The sequence below is a fragment of the Neomonachus schauinslandi genome, chromosome 12 (assembly GCF_002201575.2).
Source record: "Neomonachus schauinslandi chromosome 12, ASM220157v2, whole genome shotgun sequence".
NCBI classification, from domain to species: domain Eukaryota; kingdom Metazoa; phylum Chordata; class Mammalia; order Carnivora; family Phocidae; genus Neomonachus; species Neomonachus schauinslandi.
The window spans coordinates 14,869,073-14,888,105 of record NC_058414.1 but is presented as its reverse complement, the minus strand read 5'-3'; the positions used below and the strand labels follow the sequence as shown (position 1 = coordinate 14,888,105).

Here is a 19,033-nt window from a genome sequence, read left to right as displayed (position 1 = left end):
AGCCCAGAAATGGACCCTCAACTCTATGGTCAACTCATCTTTGACAAAGCAGGAAAGAATGTCCAATGGAAAAAAGACAGTCTCTTCAACAAATGGTGTTGGGAAAATTGGATAGCCACATGCAGAAGAATGAAACTGGACCATTTCCTTACACCACACACAAAAATAGACTCCCAATGGTTGAAAGACCTCAATGTGAGACAGGAGTCCATCAAAATCCTAAAGGAGAACACAGGCAGCAACCTCTTCAACCTCAGCTGCAGCAACTTCTTCCTAGAAACATGGCCAAAGGCACAAGGAAGCAAGGGCAAAATGAACTACTGGGACTTCATCAAGATAAAAAGATTTTGCAAACAAAGGAAACAGTCAACAAAACCAAAAGACAACCGACAGAATGGCAGAAGATATTTGCAAATGACATATCAGATAAACAGCTAGTATCCAAAATCTATAAAGAACTCATCAAACTCAACACCCAAAGAACAAAGAATCCAATCAAGAAATGGGCAGAAGACATGAACAGACATTTTTCCAAAGAAGACATCCAAATGGCCAACAGACACATGAAAAAGTGCTCAATATCGCTCGGCATCAGGGAAATCCAAATCAAAACCTCAATGAGATACCACCTCACACCAGTCAGAATGGCTAAAATTAACAAGTCAGGAAATGACAGATGTTGGCGGGGATGCGGAGAAAGGGCAACCCTCCTCCACTGTTGGTGGGAATGCAAGCTGGTGCAGCCACTCTGGAAAACAGTATGGAGGTTCCTCAAAAAGTTGAAAATAGAGGTACCATATGATCCAGCAATTGCACTACTGGGTATTTACCCCAAAGATACAAAAGTAGGGATCCGAAAGGGTACGTGCAACCGATGTTTATAGCAGCAATGTCCACAATAGCCAAACTGTGGAAAGAGCCAAGATGTCCATCGACAGATGAATGGATAAAGAAGATGTGGTATATATCTGTATATAATATGGAATATTATGCAGCCATCAAAAGGAATGAGATCTTGCAATTGCAACGACGTGGATGGAACTGGAGGGTATTATGCTGAGCGAAATAAGTCAAACAAAGAAAGACATGTATCGTATGACCTCACTGATATGAGGAATTCTTAATCTCAGGAAACAAACTGAGGGTTGCTGGAGTGGGGGGTGGGGTGGGAGGGAGGCGGTGACTGGGTGATAGACACTGGGGAGGGTATGTGCTCTGGTAAGCGCTGTGAATTGTGCAAGACTATTGAATCTCAGATCTGTACCTCTGAAACAAATAATGCAATATATGTTAAGAAAAAAAAAAGAAGAAGAAGAAGAAGGTAGTGGGAGAGGAAGAATGAAGGGGGGGGAAATCGGAAGGGTAGACGAACCATGAGAGACGATGGACTCTGAAAAACAAACTGAAGGTTCTAGAGGGGAGGGGGGTGGGAGGATGGGTTAGCCTGATGATAGGTATTAACGAAGGCCCGTTCTGCATGGAGCACTGGGTGTTATGCACAAACAATGAATCATGGAACACTACATCTAAAACTAATGATGTAATGTATGGGGTTTAACATAAGAATAAAAAAATTAAAAAAAAAATATGTCAGTGCTCCCAAAGCTGATCTACAGATTCAGTGCAATACCAATCAATATCTGTACTGGGTTGAATACCATGCCTCTCCCCATGCCCCCAAAATTCATGATCGTAAGGAACCTGTGAATGTGATGTTATTTAGCAATAGGGCCTTTGCAAATTTAATGAAATGAAGATGCGGTCATACTGAATTAGGATGGGCCTTAATGCAATGACCAGTGAGCTTATAAAAACAGGGAAATCTGGATACACAGACACAAGGAGAATGCCATGTGCGGATACAGAGCACAGAGCACACAGACACACATTATTGGAATAATGTTCTAGGTGCCAAGGAACACCAAAGACTGCCAGCAATCACCAAGAGAGAGAGGCAAGAAAGGATCCACCCCCTAGAGCTTCAGAAGAAGCATGGCCTTGCTGATCTCAGACTTGATCATGACCCTGATCTCGGATGTCTAGCCTCCAGAACTGTGAGAGAATAAATATCTGTTGGTATAAGCCACCCAGTTCATGGTTCCTTGTTAAAACAGCCCTAGGAATCTAATAAAATATCCCAGAAGGTGTTTTTGTAGAAATTTACATATCAATTCTAAAATTCATATGGAAATTCAAAGGATCTAGAATAGGCACAAGAACTCTGAAAAAAAATAACAAGGTTGAAGGACTAACCTTATCTGATTTCAAGACAGCTTTCCATAAAGTGACAGTAATCAAGATAATATGGTACTGGCACAAAAGGGAGGCAAATGCATCAATGGAAAACCACAGAGTTCAGAAATAGAACCACATACATCGGGATAACTAATTTTCCACAAAGGTACAAAGGCAATTTGGTAGAATAAGGATAGACTTTTCAACAATCACACATCATTTGTAAAGAAATAAACAAACTTCAACCCATACCATATTAAAAAATGAACTCCAAATTGGTCACAGACCCTAACTATAACACCTCACGCCATAAAACTTCTAGAAGAAAACACAGGAGACAACCTCTGTGGCCCTGACGAGGCAAAGACTTTTTCAGATATGACATGAAATGTCTAATTCTTAAAAAAGAAATAAAGGGATAAATTGGACTCCATCAAAATAAACACCTTCTACTCTTCACAAAAGCACTAAGAGAATGACAAGATAGGCCACACACTGAGAGTAAATATTTGTAAATCATCTATCTGATAAAAGACTTGTATCCAGAATATATGAGGGAGTCTCAAAACTCAATCAATCAAATACATACATACATACATACATCAGCAAAAGTTTTTCACAGATAGCAGGGATGATATACCGATGTCATAATATCCTCCAGACTCATCCATATTGTCACAAATGGCAGGATTTACATTTTTAAGGCTGAATAATATTCCCCTGTGCATATATACCACATTTTCTTTACTCATTCATCCACTGATGGGACAGTTAGGTTGTTTCCATGTATTGCCCATTGTGAATAATGCCGCAGTAAACATGGGAGTGCAGCTATCTCTTTGAGATATCGATTTCATTTCCTATAGATAAATACCCAGAAGTGAGATTGCTGGATCATAAAGTAGTTCTATTTTTAATTTTTTGAGGAAACTCCACACTGTGTTCCATAGTAGTTCTACCAATTTCCATTCCCATCAGTAGTGTACAAGGATTCCCTTTTCTCCACATCCTCACCAACATTTGTTATTTCTTGTTTTTTTGATGATAGCCGTTCTAACAGGTGTGAGGTGATATAGCTCATTGTGATTCTGATTTACGTTTCTCTGATGCTCAGTGGTGTTGAGCACCTTTTCATATGCCTGTTGGCAATCTGTATGTCTTCTTTGGAGAAATGTCTATTTGGGTCCCTGATCCATTTTTAAATCCAAATACTTGATTTTTTTTTTTTTGCTATTGAGTTGTAGGAGTTCCTTATATATTTCAGACAGATGATTTGCCAATATTTTCTCCCATTCCTTAGGCTGCCTGTTACACTCTTGATTGTTTCCTTTGCTGTGCAGAAGTTTTTATGCTAAGCAAATTAAGCCAGACACAGAAAAATGAATGATCTCATTTATATGTGGAATCTAAAACAGTAAAAATCATGGAAGTAGAGAGCAGAATGGTGGTTGCCAGGGCTTAGGAGTAGGGAAAATAGGGAGATGTTGGTCAAGGGGTATAAAATTTCAGTTAAGCAAGTCCTAAAGATCTATAATGTTCAGCATGGCGACGATAAGTAAAAACAGTGTATTATACACTTGAAATTTGCCAAAAAAAAAAAGATATTAAGTGTTCTCACACCAAGAACAATAACAAAAAAAAAAAGGTAACTATGTGAAGAGATGGATATGTTAATTAGCTGGATTGGGGAGATTACTTCACAGTGTGTACATATATCAAAACATCAAATTGTACACTTTAAATACACACAATTTTTATTTGTCAACTATACCTCAGTAGAGCTGGGGGAAAAAGAAGATAAGCAGATGTCAAATGAGTACGTGAAAAGATGCTTAACTTCACCAGCCATTAGGGAAGTGCAAACTAAATTGCAATGAAATAACACTATACGCTTACCAGAACAGCTAAAAAATTTTTAAAAAGATTTTATTTATTTATTTGACAGAGAGATAGAGAGCACAAGTGGGCAGAGCAGCAGCAGAAGGAGAGGGAGAAGCAGACTCCCCACTGAGCAGGGAGCCCGATGTGGGACTCAATCCCAGGACCCTGGAATCATGACCTGAGCCGAGGGCAGACACTTAACCATCTGAGCCACCCAGGTGCCCCCAGAACAGCTAAAATTAAAAAGACTAACCAAAGCAAGTGTGGGCAAGGATGTAGAAGAACTGGAACTCTTTTGCAATGTGGATGGAAATACAAATAGTATAATCACTTAGAAGTTTGGCAGTTATTTAAAAAGTTAAACTCATTCCTCCCATATGATCCAGGCAGTTTACCCTCAGATACTTACCCAAGAGAAATAAAAGCATGTGTACACACAAAGATTTGTATACAAATGTTCACAGTACCTTTATTTGTAAGAGCCAAAAACTGGAAACCCAAATATCCATCAATAGATGAAAAATCCCCCAAACCCTGATGTGTCCATACAATGAGGTACTACTCTGCAGCGAGAAGAAAGGAATTGCTGGGGTGCCTGGGTGGCTCAGATGGTTAAGCGTCTGCCTTCGGTTCAGGTCATGATTCCAGGGTCCTGGGATCGAGCCCCACGTCGGGCTCCTGGCTCAGCAGGGAGCCTGCTTCTCCCTCTCCCTCTGTCTCCCCTCACTGCTCATGCTCTCTCTCTATCTCTGTGTCTCAAATGAATAAATAAAATCTTTAAAAAAAAAAAAGAAATGAATTGCTGATACATGCTACAAAATGGATGAACTTCATAATAATTATGCCGAATAAAAGATGCCAGACCAAAAAGGGTACACACACTGTATGATTCCATCTGTATAAAATTCTAGGAAATTCAAACGAACATATGGGGACAGAAAGAGGAGTGTCTGCCTGGAGGGTGCAGTATGTGGAGAGGAACAGGAGCGATTACAGACACAAAGAAACTCTGGGGGTGACAGTTATATTCATTATCTTGATCCTGGTGATGGTTTCATGGGTGTACACATATTTCAAAACTTATCAAAATGTATACTTTAGGGGCACCTGGGTGGCTCAGACGGTTAAGCATCCGACTCTTGATTTGGGCTCAGGTCATGATCTCAGGGTTGTGAGATCAAGCCCTGCATCGGGCTCTGGGCTGGATGTGGAGCCTGCTTAAGAGTCTCTTTTTCCTCTCCCTCTACCCCATGACAAAAAGTACATTAGTAAGAGTGGTTTTTGCTGGGAAACATCACTATGCTTTTAAATTTTTACTTTTTGCTTCTCTGTAATTTACTAGTTTTTTGTGTTAACAATGCATCATCCTTCATGGCATTATTCTTATAAGCGTATCAGGTAAAAGACATTTCATTTTATAGCCACAGACACAAAACATTTAGACTCTCCGAACTGCAGGCAGGCAGGCAGACAAACAGATGGACAGACAGACAGACACACACACACAATGATTTCTTAATGATAACACAATACTGTAATATAGCTTGAAATCAGGCAACGTGATGCCCCCAGTTTTGTTTTTCTTTTTCAACATCTCCTTGGCAATTCGGGGTCTTTTCTGATTCCATACAAATTTTAGGACTGTTTGTTCCAGCACTTTGAAAAATGTCATTGGAATTTTGATCAGGATGGCATTCAAGGTATAGATTGCTCTGGGTAGCATAGACATTTTAACAATGTTTCTTCTTCCAATCCATGAGCATGGAATGTTTTTCCATCTTTTTGTGTCTTCTTCAATTTCTTTCATGAGTGTTCTGTAGTTCTTAGAGTAGAGATCCTTTACCTCTTTGGTTAGGTTTATTCCAAGGTATCTTATGGTTTTTGGTGCTATTGTAAATGGAATCGTTTCTCTAATTTCTCTTTCTACAGTTGCGCTGTTAGTGTATAAGAAAGCAACTGATTTCTGTGCATTGATTTTGTATCCTGCCACATTACTGAATTGCTGTATGAGTTCTAGTAATTTGGGGGTGGAGTCTTTTGGATTTTCCACATAAAGTATCATGTCATCTGCTAAGAGAGAGAGTTTGACTTCTTCTTTGCCAATTTGAATACATTTTATTTTTTTGTTATTGTCTGATTGCTGTTGTTAGGACTTCTAGTACTATGTTGAACAATGGTGGCAAGAGTGGGCATCTTTGACGTGTTCCTGATCTTAAGGGAAAGGCTCTCAGCTTTTCCCCGTTAAGGATGATATTCACTGTGGGTTTCTCATAGATGGATTTTATGAAATTGAGGAATGTTCCCTCTAACCCTATAGTCTGAAGAAAGCAGTGATCACCAAGACAGCATGGTATTGGCACAAAAACAGACATATAGGCCAATGGAACAGAATAGAGAACCCATTATGGATCCCCAACTCTATGGTCAAATAGTCTTCGACAAAGCAGGAAAAAATATGCAATGGAAAAAAGACAGTCTCCTCAATAAATGGTGCTGGGAAATTGGACAGCTCTATACAGAGAATGAAACTCAACCATTCTCTAACACCATACACAAAGATAAACTCAAAGTGGATGAGAGACCTCAATGTGAGACAGGAATCCATCAGAATCCGAACATAGGCAGTAACCTCTTTGACCTCGGCCACAGCAACTTCTTTCAAGATACATCTCCAAAGGCTAGTGAAACAAAAGCAAAAATGTACTTTTGAGACTTCATCAAGATAAAAACCTTCTGGGGCGCCTGGGTGGCTCAGTTGGTTAAGCGACTGCCTTCGGCTCAGGTCATGATCCTGGAGTCCCAGGATCGAGTCCCGCATCGGGCTCCCTGCTCAGCGGGGGGTCTGCTTCTCCCTCTGCCCTCTTCCCTCTCATGTGCTCTCTCTCTCTCATTCTCTCTCTCAAATAAATAAATAAAATCTTAAAAAAAAAAAAAAAAGATAAAAACCTTCTGCACAGCAAAGGAAACAGTCAACAAAACAAAGAGACAACCCAAAGAATGGGAGAAGATATTTGCAAATGACACTACAGATAAAGGGCTGGTATCCAAGATCTATAAAGAACTTCTCAAATTCAACACCCAAAAAACAAATAATCAAGTCAGAAAGTGGGCAGAAGATATGAAAAGACACTTCTCCGAAGAAGACATACAAATGGCTAACAGACACATGAAAAAATGTTAATCATCATTAGCCATCAGGGAAATCCAAATCAAAACCACATTGAGATACCACCTTACACCAGTTAGAATGGCAAAAATGGACAGGGAGAGAAACAACAAATGTTGGGAGAGGTTGTGGAGAACGGGGAACCCTCTTACACTGTTGGTGGGAATGCAAGTTGGTATAGCCACTTTGGAAAACAGTGTGGAGGTTCCTCAAAAAATTAAAAATAGAGCTACCCTATGACCCAGCAATTGCACTCCTGAGTATTTAGCCCAAAGGCACAGATGTAATGAAAAGAAGGGCCATATGCACCCCAATGTTCATAGCAGCAATGTCCGCAATAGCCAAACTGTGGAAAGAGCCGAGATGTTCTTCAACAGATGAATGGATAAAGAAGATGTGGTCCATATACACAATGGAATAATGCTCAGCCATCAGAAAGGATGAATAACCCAACTTTTACATCAACATGGATGGGACTGGAGGAGATTATGCTAAGTGATATAAGTCAAGCAGAGAAAGTGAATTATCGTATGGTTTCACTTATTTGTGGAACATAAAGAATAGCATGGAGGACATTAGGAGAAGGAAGGGAAAAATGAAGGGGGGCGGCAATCGGAGGGAGAGATGAACCAAGAGAGACTATGGACTCTGAGAAACAAACTGAGGGTTTTAGAGGGGAGGGGGGTGGGGGGATGGGTTAGCCCGGTCAGGTTATGGGTATTAAGGAGGGCACGTACTGCATGGAGTACTGGGTGTTATACGAAAACAATGACTTGTGGATCACTACATCAAAAACTAATGATGTTTTGTATGGTGACTAACATAATAAAATAAAATAAAATAAAATTTTAAAAAATGATAACACAATATTTCAGTTAGCTGGATGACAATAAAGCCATAGGTACTATTTCTTCCCAAGAGTTTTTTTTAATTCTTTTATTAAACTTATTTTGAGGACATTTACTCTATTCTAAATATGATGCAGGACACTTATAACTTCCCAATAAGGCAGGGGAGGTCAGATAAAAACGCTAAAATAGTACAATGAAGATCCATTTACCCATGACCTAGACTTGTCAAAAATGTTACCACATTTGCTCTATGTGCCTACCCATGTTTATATAATCCAGCAAACACTCTCATGAGCTGACACACAGCAAACTAAACTTTCTAAGGAACTGTTTCCCTAGGTGGGTTGGTTTGGTTTTTATTGGAACAGGTTGGTAGATGATACAACCATCCTTAGTGTAGCATGTCATGAGTTTGCTCACTGGCCTTGCATACACTCTGAGCAAGAGCGTAACAGCTGACAGTACTGAGAAGAGGGACGAGGGGAGAGGGATAGGATCTGTGCTTACAGTGACCTTCTGTGATGACCACTGGATGAACAAAGACCCTCTTACCACCGCATCTGGGATTTAATAATATCGCTGATATGTAACAACCTGAAGGACATTGCTAATACCAAAAACCCAGAGACATTTCTAGAGAACATGCACCCTGAACATTAAGGAGAGAAAGAATTAAGATGGATTTGTTCAATTTACTGGACATCTAGTATCCACTATCTCTCAGGTGCTTAAGATGCTGGCACCCATAGTCTACAGGCTTCTGCTTTCCACATCTGCCCAGGGAGCCACAGTATGGCAGAAAGATGACAGGTCTGCACAACTTCAGAGTAGGGATTAATGGCCTGTAAATCACAGGAATGATGTCAAGACTCAATCGAAGGAGACTGCATAAAACATACTCAGTCATGTGCTTCCCCATCAGGAGCTCCTTCCCTTCTCCCCAGCTCATTCTTCTGCATTCCCCTTCCCCCCTTCCTCTCCTGGCCTCTTGGCACCAGCTAACCCCCACTCTCTGTCCATACCTCAAACCATGTTCAAAAATACAGAATCTCAGGGCGCCTGGGTGGCTCAGTTGGTTAAGCGACTGCCTTCAGCTCAGGTCATGATCCTGGAGTCCCGGGATCGAGTCCCACATCGGGCTCCCTGCTCGGCGGGGAGCCTGCTTCTCCCTCTGACCCTCCCCCATCTCGTGCTCTCTCTCTCTCTGTCTCATTCTCTCTCTCAAATAAATAAATAAAATCTTTAGAAAAATAAAAATAAAATAATGCTTAAAAAAATACAGAATCTCAAAAAAGCTTCACACCATGAGATGCTTTGTAGAGGGGTAAAATATAAAATGCAAAACGGGGAAAGTGCAAAAAGTCTAGGCATTGTTAGACGTTCAGGAGTCTGAGAACCTCAGAAGGTTGTGAGGCCAACTTACACAATGATTTAAGAATATTGGCAGGGCCCCAGATGAAAAATAAACTGCACTGCATGGCTACCGCTGCTGAAGGAACCCACGGTGCTGCGGGTGACCCACCAGGGCAACAGACGGACCAAATTGGGGCTTGAAATGCAATTTTCTTCCTTCGAATTTCCATATTCCTAATTCTTTGTGTTAAAAGAATGCTAACATGTTTACTTTGAAAAAATATCAACCGAAAGAAGAGGCAGCTGGTCCAGAAATATAGCTACGGTTAAAAAGAAAAGCCAGGGCGATATTCAAAACCAGGTGACAGATACCTGGGAAGTGAGGGGTGTGCATGCACAGGATTGCAGGATGGCCTCTGTCTGGATTGACCAGATAAAAAAGACCCTTTTGCGAACTTATTAAGCAAGTTGAAAATCTACTTCCATTTGATTGGGTAGGAAAAATAGGATGATTTCATGAACTTAAAATGTGACATGCAGCGTTTGGCCAGAAAGCGGAGAAGTAAGGGTGTCAGAGTTAATGGTGCTAACATGACGCCCACAGCCATGTGACTGCAAGGCTGTGCCGCTGTCTTGCCTTCCCCCACTGCAGGTACGCCCAGCAAGAACGGCGATATGGGCCTGGAGGAACAAACTTGGATGGTCAAAAGATAATCCATCTGGGTTTGTAAAGGAGAATGCTATATGAAAGAGAGAAAATGGGCAACATCATTGTTGGGAAAAGATTTAGGCAAAATACCTGAAGGTTACCTACTATGAAAAAAAAAAATCCGAAAACAGGTAATCTCTTCTGAGACGTAGATAGGCAAGCAGGGACCCTGCCCCTAGCCCTGCCCCTCAGGGGGCCCCCACCCTTTTGAGCACCTTTCCTGGTATTTTCTGATTCCTCTTTTGGTGGTGGAAGCTGTGGCTAGCAAGGCTATCCAGTCAGGGCACCCCACGTCTGCACCAGGACCATGTGGGCCTGGCCCACCCCCTCCTCTTTGGAGTACTCTGTGACCCTACTCTATATGGAGGAGCTCTGGGGCTCACGTCTACCCAGTCGTCCTGGAACGTGGTGGCCAAGTTTGTTTCCAAGAGGGCGGCTGGTGAGCAGACTGCTCCCACTGGCTAGCATGGCATTTCGTGTATGGAATCCCCTGAGACTGACCACCAGAACGTTGCTGACACGCTCACTTCAAGAGACTCAAACTGGTTATATGGACAGAACCCCCCAACCCACCGCCCCCCAAGCAAAAATATTTGCTCAGAGCTACAGTCCCTGTGGAAAGCCCTGGTGGGAAAGGAGGGTGAACCTGGATGGAATTAGAAGAGAAGGCAGTCCAAAACATTGAAGGAAAAAGAAAAAACCTTGCATGTGTACATATCTATGTGTATATATACACGATTGCTTTCTCTGTCTTGATCTGTTAAAATCCTACTTATATGCCATAAATTTGGTTTCCAGGAACATAATACCTTCTAAATAAAAAATGTTTCACCCAACGCCCATTTCCCTGGAACAGGTAGTGCTTTGGGAGGAAAGGGAGACTGTTTGAGAAACTCTGATTTAAACAAACAGGGCTTTTGTTGAACTTCTCAGAGCCTTGAACACACTGACATAAACTATGTAAAGAAAAAGGGGATGCAGCCCCTCCCAGCCTCTTATGACCAGGAACCACTTTTCACAGCATCTTATGGGACCTGATGGAAAATGCTGTTTTAAAAGAATAATGCAGGAACACACACACACACACACACACACACACACACACACACACATACAAACACACAGGAGATTTCTTCCTATTTAGTTTCTTGGGAGGGAAAAATAGAGAGGGCTGGGTTTGTCCTCTGGCAGTTCCATTTTTGTAAACACAGAACCAGAGAAGCAAGGTCAGCCCTTTGGTGTTGACACACAGACTTCTCCCTGTAAGCAGGCAAGGCTATCTCACAGAGAAGATTCTATGAGAGAGTTAAGGTCTGGGGCCATTAGAGGGCTCTGTAGGTCTGACGGATTTGTTTCGAATCCCATGACACACTCAGGAGAGACTGTCACTGTAATGAAGCTTGGTGGACGAGACATACAAATCTGTCAGTGGGGAGGAATATCTCAGTCACCACATCTGGAGCTTATGGCTGGGATTAATACAAACGCTGTTCTTCCCCACTGAGGCTCAGGATAAAAATAGCAAACTGGGGACATAAACCTATTTGTTCAATGCAGAATGACTTAATATCCTTTGTAAAAATATCAAAATAAAATTGAAACGGACCACTCCCTATTATTATAAATGCATGTATCTGGGAGAAAAGCTTTTCAGCTACATCTCAGCTTGCTAGCTTCCAAGACTCTGATCCCATACAGCTGGTGTTTCTATTTATTCGTTTTCATTGTTTACCTGTGCATGTCTAAAAACATCACAGTCCCAGGGGCAACCCTCTCGGGCCCCCTCCCTCTTCCGGAGTTCTGTACTATCACTTTGCTATCGCTCAATAAACCTTGCTTTGCTGCCCACCAAATAAATAAATAAATAAAATAAAAACAGTCCTGATGAGACAGTCTGTTCACTTAGAATATGCAGCTTGACAAATAATCTGATCAACACATCTGATATTATAAGCATGCACATATGTGTATGTGGGAGTCCAACGGTCAGAAATATGGAGTATTTCCAGTCACGCAGTTTTTAAGTGGAGCAGTTATAAATGGTCAATCAAGATATACCCTTGACTCAGCTGGATATTTCCCTGGAAGAAATCTGTTCATTCACTGTGGTACTTTGTTCATGGCCATACATTTGGAAATGCTGGCCAACAACAGTGGTTCTCACAGCGTGATCCCACAACCTGCAGCATCAGCACCACTGGGAGGCTTGTGAGGAGTACAGATTCTTGGCCCCCACTCCAGATCTGCTGACTCAGAAACTCTGCTGCATGTGACCCCAAAGGGGTGAAGGAACACATATCTGTGGATATCTACAGAGGAACAAGCAACAGAGGAAGCAGTCAAGAAGCTTCAGGGAAAGGCAGCATCTGTGGACTTTAAAGTAAAGCTAGATCATATCACTCAATAAGTGAGAAAGTGCACTGAGACATAAATCCCTGTCTCACGCCGTCTCTTGACATGGTGACATGAGACGAACAGCCACTTAGTCAATGGAGAAGCTTCTGGTCACACACTGTGGTCCACTGCGGGAGCCACGCTGCTTCAGATTTGGAAAAAAACAGAGAAACCCCCTTCTCCCTCCTCCCGATGAAAAGAAAACAATATAAATGAAGCTTAGCCCCCAAAATGCACCCCCACAAGGTCTCTGGTGGTTAGTTCTTTCAAAACCACCCAGCACACCCAACCAGCGTGTTATAAAAGGTCCTCCCCAGGGCCGTGGAGCGGTGCGCCAAGACCAGCCAGGCTGGGGCAGGCGGCCCTCCAGCCAACTGCGTCACTGTGGCAGCCCCAGCCCGAGCCCCTTCTGCTTTGAAAGGTGCCGGCTCTCCCTCTGTCCGACTCTTGACTTTTCCCACGACCGCTACTCAACAGTATCACGAAAGTTCGCGCCCTTAGAAGTACTTCAGGGCCTCTTCTAGCATTTGTAATTTAAAAAGTGCTTTCTTTTTTTTTTCCTATGACGAAGGACCCTTATGTGAGCCATCCAACTGCAAATAACAAAACATTTTAAGGAAAGAACATTTTTGAACCCCAGCTTTGCTTTAGAACTTGTCTATGCGCCATGTTGCCTCGACTTCAGTTGCCTCAGGTGCTAAATGGAGGGGTCTTCAGCCAAGGACATGTGGCTTCTAGGTGAGCACACTCTGTATTAGTGGATGGGACTGAGAGCATGTTCTTCAAAGGTGCAGGGGAAAGCAACTTGAATAAGGATATGATCACCCTAAAACACTCTCAGTCTGAAAACTGATGTAGCAAAAAAGAGAAGGAAGCTGAGCTGTTAGCCAATCAAAGGGATGGGACCAGGTTGGAAATGAAAACTGCTGGAGTTTGGGGCCCATGCAATGGCAGGTGCCAGGTAGAGCCCTGGCTCTGAGACCACTATCCCTGGAGGCATCTATGGAGCCACAGAGATTATCTGTCCATGTGCTCATCAACATGCAAGGCTCCCTCCTCAAATGAGCTGCTAAATCACATGTCAAGGCCCTGTTACCTTCCAAATTCACCATCTCCTACCAACAACAGAAGAAGGAAAACAACAGCTAAAAGCTATTGCACCTTATTGATAAACGCCCTTAAAAGCAATGACACATTACGATTTGCCACTGCGTTGCTTCTTAGTTTCTATTTCCTGAGCTCTCTGTGATTAGTACATCATTCCTGTCATTATCAACAGGATGTGATTGTAATTGGCATGTTGTACACAGTGTTGTTATGGACGCACTCAGTAATTACAGCACTGCGTTCACACCTCTTGCAAAATGTAGGTATTATTTCTGACCCTGAGAACACTGGGAGCAAGTGATATTGGCAGGATGTTTCTGAGGACTTTCACTCTTTTTTTTTTTTTTTTTTTTTTTTAAAGATTTTATTTATTTATTTGAGAGAGAGAGAATGAGAAACAGCATGAGAGGGAGGAGGGTCAGAGGGAGAAGCAGACTCCCTGCCGAGCAGGAAGCCCGATGTGGGACTCGATCCCGGGACTCCAAGATCATGACCTGAGCCGAAGGCAGTCGCTTAACCAACTGAGCCACCCAGGCGCCCTGAGGACTTTCACTCTTAAAGAAATGGCTTCAATGGCATGAGGAACAGCTCTGGAGGTGAAGAATCTTCATTCTCGAGGCAACGGGACAACCAAGTGGCCAGCAGAGAGGGTTGTGCCGCCTATCAAGGGAGCTGGAGCTGGAGAAGGTGCGCCCAGGTCTCTTTGCCAAATCATGTAAATGGATACAGTTACTTGTGCTGAAGGGCGAAAGGCTTAAAAATATTCACCTCTTTTAATTTCATTTTCCTATTCTCTACCAGGAAGCAATATAAAAGAAACAACTGAGAGTGTAAACATGAATTAACATATATTGATGTTCGCAGAAGTGCTGGTGAAAAAACAGGAAAACGGGAAGCGACCTGTGACTGCAATCATGGGCTAGTCCATCCATCAGATGAAATACTCTGGCTATACATTTTCTTTTGAAAAGACGATATCAGGACATGAAAAAAATGTTCAATAAGATTAAGTAGAAAAGTCAGGAATCCATAACAATACAATCTGAATGCTGTGGTACAGAACATATGCCTAGAAACCAAAGCCTGAAGGAAAATACACCAAAGTGCATTAGTGGCTACGTGAGAGTAGTATGATGTAAGTCATCGTTAAAATTCTTCATTTTACACTTTTTAGTATTTCCAAATACTGTGTGTACACCTTCCATTTGAGAATGCTTTAGACATACCACGTGATTAAAGCCAACCTGGATGAGACCGGAAATGACGCTGCTGGCTCTAACATCTGCCACCTTGAAAGCTGGTCCCTGAGAGTCCCTCTGCCTTGGTACCTGTGTGCTCATCCCAGCTCTGCAGCAGGCTCTTACCTGTGAAGGTGTCGACACACTGATTTCCGGAACAAAGTTGTCCTCGAAGAAACTGATGATGTTCTCCTGCTGGAGTTCCTTTGTTGGGGTGACTTTAGGCAGAGGTGGGACGGGAGGCCCCTTCCTTGTCTACAAAACATCAGAGACACAAGCAAATTAATTCGGCCAAAGACAGCATGTGAGATGTGTAGAAATGCCACATGAACAGCACTGGGTGGACATATCGGTCACTGACTGACATTTAGATATACACAGAGAAATAAGGGACCTGATTGAGTAGAGAATGCTGTCTGCCTTGGTGGCTCTGGGAGCACCAACAAGCAAGGGCCCCCCGAGAAACACTTAGGCAAGGTGACCCCATCCACCTCAATGCCAATTCTACATGCACGGCCACAAGGCCAGGCGCCCACACCTCTCAAGTTAAACTAGGGCGACCCCCTTTGTGAAGTCAACCGGAATGGATTCCTCACTTCAGCAAGAAATTCGAATTTTAACACTACAATCAGGAAAGCTTTTCACTGGACTCAGTGAAACCACCCACAGACAGCACGAACTTCAGTTTCCAATAGAGTGTTTTGAGAAGAACTTCACAGATCTATTCCATGGATCTTCTCACCACTTTCCGTAGTTTCAAAGACTTGAACTTCAAGTCTTGTTGTAGGAATTTCATCTTCACCCCAAGTGGGGAAGACAAGGGTGGCAATGTTTCTCTATATTGACCTTTTCCAATCCTTACTGTGTCTCTCAATCGCTTGTTCCAGATGCTTTTGTTGAGTGTCTACTCATGTGCCACACCCTGTGGGTGATACCAAAAATGTGAAGTGGCATATAAACATCATGGCTTTCTTGGCCATACTTGCTCCAAGTGTAACCTTAATTGCTAGAGGAGGGAATGTCCAGGGAGAAGGTGAGATTGATCAGGGCCTTCTGAGAGCGAGAGGTGGGAGGTGAGGAGGGCATGCAAGCCTAAGGAAGCTGAGGCTGTGGAGAGAAGTCTCAACCACCCAAACATAGGGTATGTGAGGAAACAGGAATCCAAATTGGAGAACTAAGTTGATTCCTTAGTGACCATCACAATGCCTACAGCCTCAAAGCCTCCCCAACTGGAAACTCCTTTCAGTGCCCTAGCACCATGGGATTATCCCAGATGGGGTCACCTCATCACGAGTTCTTCCATTCTCCCCAGTGTGTTTGACCTCTTCCTACCTGTGAAGGTGACCTAGGCCTTGCTGGTGCAGGAGACGCAGGTGTCAGCGTGTGATTGGGACTAGCTGTCGGGCTCGGGATGGGTGAAGGCTCCTCGGGTGGTGAGGGTGTCTTTGCGATGCGGAGAGGACCAGAATCGCTAGGTGAACACACAAGAGTCAGCAATGAGCCTTCTAAAGAACAGCACTTACTTTCCAGGGGTCTTCTGTCCCAGAGGAATCTGGAGGCACTTCTGGTTCTATCAGGCATCTAGCCCCCTTCTAAGTTAATTCTGGTGGTTATTAACAGTGTTGGTGATACTGGTACCATTTATTGTCTGTGGTCTGTGTGCCGGACCCCATTCATGTATATTCTCTCTAACTGTCACAACACCGTTGCATCACTGTCCCCACTTTACAGGTAGTAAAGTGGGGCACAGAGAGGTTAAATACCCCTAAAGTCACTCAGCAATTTGGTGGGTCTTAATTGAGGCCGTGGGAACGCAAACCCCCTGTTCTTTCCATTGTGCCAAAGAGACTCTGTAAGAACCTTCCAAATATAAGCTGCCTTAGCTGAACTACCTTCACTTTTGATTTACAAGAGAATCTTGCTATGCCATAATGTATAGAAAAACCTACCCTGAAAATTATAAATCTGATGTTAAAGGCATCCTCAGGATAGTGTTAAGATTTTATAGAAATCGGGGCACCTGGGTGGTTCAGTGGGTTAAGCGTCTGCCTTTGGCTCAGGCCATGATCTCAGGGTCCTGGGATCGAGCCCCACATGGGGCGCCCTGCTCAGCGGGGAGCCTGCTTCTCCCTCTGCCCATCCCCCCACCTGTACGTACTTTCTCAAGTAAATAAAGATTTTATAGAAGTCTTTTGTGATAACATTTGGAAACAAATTCATTAGTTATTCCTCTTTCTACACCTTATAAAACAAAGACTCGGCTCAGACACCTTCACAATGCAAACAAATTATGTGAAGGCAGAGAGTCAGTAACGTTTTCTGAGAGCCGACCGTGTTCCTGGCACTGGGCCAGATGCCTGGAACCAGCCCAGATGCAATGAGCAGGAGGGCACTTGGGACACATCCTACTCTCTAAGTCTTTCTAATGTCTACAGATTGAGGGAGTAGGGTCTGTACCTCAAAATAAACAAGCACATACACCACAGCATGGTCTACATAGCCAAGGGAGTGGGTCCTGTGGAGAACACAGATGAGCCGCATGATTGAGGCTGTGCCAGCAATCATGGCCTCTGCCGGGAAGCGTGGCCCCAATCTATGCTCAACAGGGAGTCCACTGAGCTCACTCACCACCTCGTTCTGCAGAGGAATGATGAAAAAAATTAAAGGAACATTTGTTAAGCTGCCGAGGCCCCATTTTCTCTTCGTTTTATCTGATTCAGCAATATTGATATTTTCATGTTGTCCCTTTCATGTCTCTATGAGGGAGTAACTCTTAACTTTTTCATGTACGTCACTGCTAAAACACCCAATGTCATTTTGATGTTCTTATTACAACTTTTTCTTGGTTTCAAGTTCATATTATATTGGAAACAGTAGTCCTTTCCCCTATTCTTTTAGGGAATGCTCTTTCCCTTAGAAAGGTAAGAGATACTCAACGCTTACTTTGTATAACCACTGTAGCAGAGACTATTATGAGTACAGCAAATACAGAACATCAAATAAGAAAATTAGCTCTCTCCAGAGAGATCTCAAAATATGCTGATGAGGGCACCTGTGCAGGAGTGTGTGTTTTTATAAATGTGTGTGTATGACTGTTTATGTTGATTGACATTAAAAATATAAATATTACCTTACAAGCCATTTAATTCAATACCATCTTTTTTTCTCTGTTGATTAAAAAAAAAAATGAGATCTTTAACCAGAGGATTAATTGGATGCACTTAAGGAAGGCAAAGTAAGTAAACTGCAGAGTCATAAAATGGAAAGCTAGATCTTTTGACTTCCAGCCCAAGGCTCATTAGCCTGCATTCCTTGAGTACATAATGCCTGAGAAGGAAGGAATAAAGGGATTCCAAAATCACAGGAGAAAGCTGGTGGGAAGCCAACTCCTGGAAAGGTAGACAATTCACTTACAAATCGCTGGGCCTTTGGTATATATGACGGGGATACTCATGATAACAATGCGCAAGAGAATCAAAACAATGCAGTGTTGGGAGGGGAGGAGCAAGATGGCGGAGGAGTAGGAGACCTAAATTTTGTCTGGTCCCAGGAATTCAACTAGATAGGAATCAAACCATTCTGAACACCTATGAACTCAACAGGAGATCGAAGAAAAGAATAGCAGCAACTCTCTGAACAGAAAAGCGACCACTTTCTGGAAGGTCTCTTCTGATTTGTTTAGTGTGTATTTTTCGGGGGTTGTGGTTACACTGTTAGCATTTTGTTCTCTCATTCATCTATTCTCCTCTGGACAAAATGACAAGATGGAAAAACTCACCTCAAAAAAAAAGAAAGAACAAGAGGTAGTATTGACTGCCAGGGACCTAATCAATACAGACAGTTGTAAGATGTCGGAACTAGAGTTCAGAATCACGATTTTAAAGATACTAGCTGGGATTGAAAAAAGCATGGAAGATACTAGAGAAACGCTTTCTGGAGAAATAAAACAACTAAAATCTAACCAAGTCAAAATCAAAAAGGCTATTAATGAGGTGCAATCAAAAATGGAGGCTCAAACTGCTAGGATAAATGAGGCAGAAAAGAGAATTAGGGATATAGAAGACCAAATGATGGAAAAAAAAGAAGCTGAGAAAAAGAG

General features: G+C 42.6%; 1 protein-coding gene across 2 annotated transcripts in view; it reads right to left on the bottom strand.

The window, feature by feature from the left end:
- The window catches only part of AMPH (amphiphysin), a 299,854-nt gene that overhangs the window by 70,381 nt on the left and 210,440 nt on the right, over positions 1–19,033 (bottom strand). For both annotated transcript variants that reach the window (XM_021703692.1, XM_021703694.1), the window contains exons 10-11: positions 16,267–16,405; positions 15,061–15,189 (exon numbers count right to left, since the gene is read on the bottom strand). In XM_021703692.1, coding sequence (XP_021559367.1) covers positions 15,061–15,189; positions 16,267–16,405 — 268 coding nt within the window. The remainder of the gene's footprint in view (positions 1–15,060; positions 15,190–16,266; positions 16,406–19,033) is intronic.